This window comes from Protopterus annectens, chromosome 1.part0 (assembly GCF_019279795.1).
Source record: "Protopterus annectens isolate FY-2018-M chromosome 1.part0, PAN1.0, whole genome shotgun sequence".
NCBI classification, from domain to species: domain Eukaryota; kingdom Metazoa; phylum Chordata; order Ceratodontiformes; family Protopteridae; genus Protopterus; species Protopterus annectens.
The window spans coordinates 1619787666-1619794797 of NC_056725.1; the positions used below are offsets into that span (position 1 = coordinate 1619787666).

The following is a 7132-nucleotide window of genomic DNA, read 5'->3' on the forward strand; positions in this document are numbered from 1 at the left end:
TCTTCCCTGGTAAGATCGGACCATAAATCAGTGTCATTTGATGTAACTATAAGACCAAATATCCCATCAAGCTCAAAAATGCTTAAGAATTTTTTGAAGATGATTTGCTTCATACCAAGTGATGGTATAAGAAGTTTCAAAACCTTTCAAACACAGATAACATGGACTCCTATGCAGCGGTGTACATCATTGACATGTATAACCACATAAGCAGTTGTATAGAATTGACTGTACCTGACTGGATTAAAACCAGGTCTTACTGAAAAAACAAGCCACCCTGGCAGGTGGACCCCTAGTTTAAAACAGGCTATACATTCTCTATCTTAAACAAACAAATTAGAGATCTTGTCAAGTCCTCCAAAGCTAATTATGAAGCAAAACTAGCCTACCTAGCTAAAAATAATCCCAAGGCATTCTTTACCTATGTCTAAAATCTAAAAGGGAATACCCAGCTATGTACTGAAATTGTTGTGGATGGGATCACCTATACTCAACCAGAGGTAATAGCCAACTTGCTAGCTGACAAATTTGAAGCAAACTTCACCCCTCTGTCCCCTCCAGTCATCCCCCAAAGTATACCTGCCACCATTCCTCAGCTTATTATCTCAAGAGATCAGGTCATCTATGTGCTCTCCAAGGTCAAAAACACACAACAATGGGATCAGATAACATCACAGGTTGCATTTTAAACAATTAAAACATGACCTAGCAGACCCACTTGGATCTCTATTTAACCACAGCCTGTGAACTGGCTATTTTATAGCAGAAAGGAGGGCAGCAACAGTATTCTCTCTGCACAAAAGGGGACCATCAACCAACCCAGGGAATTATAGGCCCATAAGTTTGACTAGCCTCATCTGCAAGGCCATGGAAAGAATCATTATGGATAGACAAAAGTAGCATTGATCATTGAAATTGCCACACATAGTGACTACAGTGTCTTGCATACAGAGGGACACAAAGTCATAAAATATCAGGATCTGCAGGCAGAAATGAGAGCAATGTGGAAGAAAGATACTCAGACAGTTCCAGTAGTAGTAGGAGCAACAGGTCTTATAAAAAGAATTTACAATCGTATTTGGATATGTTACCAGTACATGTAACGCCATAAGAACTGCAGAAGGAGTCATTACTGGGCATATTGCGGGTGCTGCAAAGAGCACTACTGGCTGACATCAAATGGTGAAACAATACTAATTTCATGAACTTTAATCATACTTTGACTTAGGAATGGGGTCCATTCCTGTCATGGTATGAGAAACCTAAAAGACTTGGAGAAATTAAAAAAACAGAGACCTTATTAACTAGGACATAAGTAATCTCCAAACTCTGGACCCAACCCAGTTCAGATTCATTAATAATAGATAATGCCTGCTAAACATGTTTGACTTTTTCAAGAAAGTCACCAAGGACTTGGAAGAGGGAAAGACAGTGCATACCACCTACCTTGACCTAGCCAAGGCATTTGGCCCAATCTCCCACGCAATTAAGAATTAATCCCACATTACCAGATGGGTAGTCAAATGGATCACTGACTGGACACATACTGTCAAAGTAGGTGACTTCACTTCTAGCAAAAGACCAGTCATCAGAGGCGTACCACAGGGTTCTGTGCTGGGCCCCTTATTGTTTGCAATTTATTTCTCAGACATCTAGGCAAACTTAGATGGCTTGTGGCTGACCAAAATCACTGACAATTGCAAATCAGGAGCAATCATTGAGTCCCCCAATGATGTTAATATACTGCAGACAAGGTTAATGCAGACAAATGACTGGTGTGAAAGCCACAGATTAAAGCTAAATGCAAAACAATGCATTATTATTCCTTGGGAAAGCTGACATCCCTGCTAATTACATCTAAGTGTAGACCCAGTGGTACATGAACTGGGTACTCAGGTTGATAGCAATTTGAACTTTGACCACCACTTATCCACAGTAGAAAGGAAATCCTTCTATGTGGATCATCTTATAAGTAAATGCATCACATCTAGTTCTAAGTATCTAACAATACCATTATACTCAGCCATCATCAGGCCAATAATTGAGTACAATGCTCTGTTTTTCATGTACCTCACCAGATACCTACAACAATTTTTGAGACCAAAGAGGTTTATCATCAAGAAATTGCAGAGTACACAAAACAGGTCTTGCACAAAAAGACTGTAAGCCCTGTCACTGCATTCTATCTCCTACAGGTTGCTATGGGGTGACCTACACCTGGCTTACAGGGCAGTCTGTGACACGGTCCTGATGGAAATGCTACACATTCATAAAAAAAACACACAAGAGCCACTCACTCCAGGGATCTCAACCTCGTCATGAACAGATTGTGTGGGAGAGATAGCTATATCTCCCAGAGACTGCCACTTCTCTAGACCAAGCTTTCAATTCATGCGAAACAGAGCCCCTCCCTGTCCTTCTTCAAATGCAACCTAGATTGATGGATGGATGACCACAAATTTACTCCCAGGATGGTGCCTATGTCCCTCCTGCACAGAGGAAGTCAGTATTAGCTACCATAGATCATTACCTCTGAGAACTTCAGTCACCGAACCACTGACAATTGGGGCAACTCAGGATAAATATAGTTAGGCTTGTAAGGACTCTAGGGCCATTAATCTAGTAAACCTCTATGATCCTATGAACCTATGCTGCACCCCCCTCCCCAAATGTCATATCCAACCATAAAGCTGTCTCTTTCAAAAGCAAAATCAGCTCAGTAACCTCAGAAAACCCAGTAACAGTTTGGAACTATTCCAAGGAAAACTACCTTTTATTAAGCAATAGTATATCGAAATTCAATGCCCTCCAAACCCAGAGAGCACATCAGCCAATGCAGAATTGTTCACAGAAACTCTGTACAACCATGTCAATGGCTGCATAGATGCCACTGTACCTACCAGAAGTAAACCCATAACTAACTGTAAAAACTACCACCCTGGTGGCATCCCAAATTAAACAGGATATGCAACAAAAGGAAAAAAAAAATAATTGTAAAAATCAGGAAGTGTAACTCCCATAAAGATACAAACTATCTCATTGGATCATAGGTAAGTACTAGACTAGCTGCCCTTAAGGGCTATTTTAAACATAACCATTTTTTCTTGGTGAGAATCAAGCCCTCTGCCTCTTGCCATTGAGGTGAATACCTTAACCATATGCCAACTCCCAACCCCCAACCCATCAAATTAAACAGACACATATGACACTTAATTAAGTCCAGTAAATCCATTTTTGAGGTCAAGATTGCCTCCCATGCCAAAGACAACCATTAAACTTGATACAGCTATGTCAGAAACCTCAAAAATAGCCCACAGCAGTGTCTTGAACTGGTGGTTAATGGTGCCACATTCACTGATTTGGATGACTTAGCAAATCTGCTGGCTGACAAATTCATTTTCAGCTTTAGTCCCCACTCACCCACCCCAGTTGCCCCCCAATAAATACCTTCAAACATAATACCTCCAGCTATAAACAGAGAGCATATCCTAGCTGCACTCACTAAGGCCAAGAACACAGCCTCGATGGACCCCAATAATATCCTGGAATGCCTCTTGAATAGTCTAAAATATGTCCTATCAGGGCTGCTGGAGTAACTATATAGTCTCAAAACTGGTTTCTTGCCATGAAAATGGATGACTGCAGTGGTCATCCCACTTCATAAGCTTCTTAAAGGCAGGCCAACAATAGATCCCAGAAACTAAAGGACCATTAGTCTGACTAGTCTCATATGCAAAACCACAGAAACAAAATGAATCATGGGAATGATCAGCAAAGACATAGGAGACCCTCAGATACTGGATCCATCCCAGTTTGGCTTTGTCAAAGAAAGGTCATGCCTACTGGGGTCTATATTATAACAGCGAATGATCAAAAGATTGAAAGCTGTTATATCGACCACAAAACAATGAAAACTAAAAAGAGTGAACAGCCAGAACAACGATTTTCTTCCCAGGGAAAAAAATCGCTGTTCCCCACCAAAAAAAAAAAACCCACACTAAACACTATTTTAAGTGGGGGCTTCGACCCCACACCCTCCTACTTAAATATACCAACTCCAAGATCGCACTACAGTGCCAAAAATGGCAAAGTGATGGAAGCGGCCCGGCGACTTCTTTCCCAGAGAATTTGCTTAAAAGCCACTTCATCATTTTGCGTTTTCGACATTTGAAGTTTAACCATTCGACAGAATGTGTCTTTGGTCTTCTGATATGAACCCACCTACTGAACCTGGTGGATGTCTTTGAGAAGGTCAACAAGGCAATGGATGAAGGTAAAACAGTGGACGCTGCCTACTTTGATCTGACTAAGGCATTTGATAAAATGCCCTACTCAGACATTAGTAACAGACTTTTAGAGTTAGGCATAAACTGCTATATAGTACACTGGATAGCTGACTCACAGATAAGACCCATGAATTTAGGTTTGGCAAAACCATCTCTGCAAAGAGGCAGGTCACCAGTGGAGTCTCCCGGGGCTCCGTGCTGAGCCAGCTACTCTTTACCATCTACTTCTTGAAAGTCAGGGCCAATGTCAAAAGCCTCTGGCTGGCAAAGTTTGCAGATGATTGCAAACTGGAAGTACTCATGGAATCCCCCAAAATGCAAACATCTTACAAGAGAGTCAAGCACAGACAAATGACTGGTGCCAATTCCATGGCTTAAAACTCAATGCCAATAAATCCATTATACTGCCTTTTGGGAAGTCAGCATCCCTGGGAAGCAACTTATTGATAAAACATCCCTAAAAGTAGACCCAGTAGTCAGGGATCTGGGAATACATGTAGAGAGTAACCTGGCCTTTTACCAACAAGTGTCCAAGATAGTAAAGAAATCCTTCTACGGTGCTTAACTTATAAGTAAAGGCATGGTATCTAGGTCCAGGGAAGTCACTGAACCACTATACTCAGCCCTCAGCAGACCCATCATTGAGTATAACACCCCCTTCGGTACGTGTATGACCAAGGATTCACTTTATATCCTTGAAATACTGAAATGTTGAAATTCAGTATGTCAAGGCTATAAAGTCAAAACCTAACAAGAACAAAAACTCAGAAGCGCGAAATTCAAAATCTCGCATACCGGAGATTTTGAATTAGCGCTTCTGCTGTCCACAAACATACACCTTCCACCCCCCACACACACACACACACACACACACACACACACACACACTCAAGCTCTGTACTACATAAAAGCAGGGGGGGCAAGCACCTCTGTACCCCCCCATGTGGGGGGCTATGCCCCCCACCCCCTACTTAAATATTCTAACTCTGAGGTCACACTACATGCAAGAACACACAAAACACCACCACACAAGCTACATTCTCCTCGCACACACACATCACAGCAACAAAACAGACTAACACACACCACAGCCCCTACCCAAAACTCTTAACACATCAAAACTTACCTGAATCCATAACCACAGCAAAACACCAGAAGCGCTGACTCAAACCCTCTGGTATTCGAGGTTTTGAATTTTGTGCTTCTGAGGTTTCACTCTTTTCAGGATTCCACTTTATGGGCTCGAAATACTGCATTTCTATATTTCAGTATTTCGAGCTTCTAAAGGGAATCCATGACCAGACACATACAGCAACTATAACATCTGCAAAGGTAAATTACAAAAAGAATATAGGGCATAAACACAATGTTGTATGCAGATTGCCTCAAAGCCATAACTCTACACTCAGTCTCATACAGACTACCGAGAAGCTATCTATGCCTGGCATACAAGGCATCCCTGGACCGTGCCCTGATGAACCTTTTGCACATTTGTAAAATAAACAGTATAAAAGGTACTAAATCTAAAGACCTAAATTTTGCATGTAACATAAATAGAACATGTTGGAGAGACATACATATTTCAGAGAATTTCCAGTCTCTGGAATAGGCTCAGCTTCCCATCCATGTGAAATAAAGTCCCTTCCTAACCCTATTTAAGTGTAACTTAGATCACTGGATGGGAAATCAAAAATTCAGTCCTCATCTGGCGCCTGTGTCTCTGATGGATGAAGGCAGTAAGTAAGCCATGTTATAACCAGCAACCACTCCCTATATAAATGTCTAAAACGTATAAGTTGTGGGACAGATTTGGGTTGCACAGCTAGGCTTATGGAGATCCTAGTGGTTGTTAGCCTAATATACACCTATGAACCAATGAACCTATGAACACACACACACACACACACACACACACACACACACACACACACACACACACACACACACACACACACACACACACACACACTAACTGGATGTAGTAGCTTAAAGTTTGGACTTTTTTTCTTTGAAAATCAAGCATTCCCTTTTTTCTGAAGTGGTAAGGTAGTATGACCACAGAGGTAGTAAAAAATGAGTATTCAGACATATGTCCCATGTGGAGAAGGGACAGTAGACATGGTTACATGCAACATAGTTTATTTAGATTTACATAGCTCTTATTTTTCTTGGTTTCAGTATATTATTTATGTTGTTGACATTTTAAGTTCTCAGCAAACGGATGTCATTCATTTGACATTTCAATTTTGTGGTTTAAGTGATATGAAATTCTGTTATTACACCCTGTGATTCACCAATTCACACACACACACACACACACACACACACACACACACACACACACACACACACACACACACACACACTTACTTTCACTTATTTATATGGCACTTTTAATACATAACTTACCCCTTTACTCCTTTCTTTGGAGGTTTACTTTTAAACTGGCGAGTCTGCCTTTGTTTGAACTTTGGCGGCCCTTTCCGAGGTGTTGTAGGACCTGCTGTTGCTGTGCTAGGAGGAGCCAGTGTGTTTGTGTTTGGTGTAGTTGTACTCATCTTCGATAATCTTTGGCTTAGTGATTTGTAAAAACCAGCAGAACTTATCAGTAGATCCTGATCTCTGGAACACACAAGGTGAATGGAACATTTAAATATAAAATGTCTTTCTGAAAATATATCTTTGAAACATGGAGGCTAGTTAAAAAAAAATCTATTAATTAGATTTTAAAAAGGAAGTAGCCTTCAAAGTCTGTGCATTTCTGCTTCATATCACATGCAATATGGAATACAATACTTCAGAGAAATTAATTGTATAGGTAAGTCATGTCCTTTTTAGTTACAAAG

The 7132-nt window shown here is 40.8% G+C and overlaps 1 protein-coding gene across 1 annotated transcript in view; it reads right to left on the reverse strand.

Moving 5' to 3' along the window:
• PDE6H (phosphodiesterase 6H) overlaps positions 1 to 6902 on the reverse strand; it is a 113711-nt gene extending 106809 nt beyond the window's left edge. The window contains exon 1 of the mRNA XM_044071430.1: positions 6696 to 6902. Coding sequence (XP_043927365.1) covers positions 6696 to 6844 — 149 coding nt within the window. The 5' untranslated portion in view covers positions 6845 to 6902. The remainder of the gene's footprint in view (positions 1 to 6695) is intronic.
• Positions 6903 to 7132: the final 230 nt, after the last annotated feature.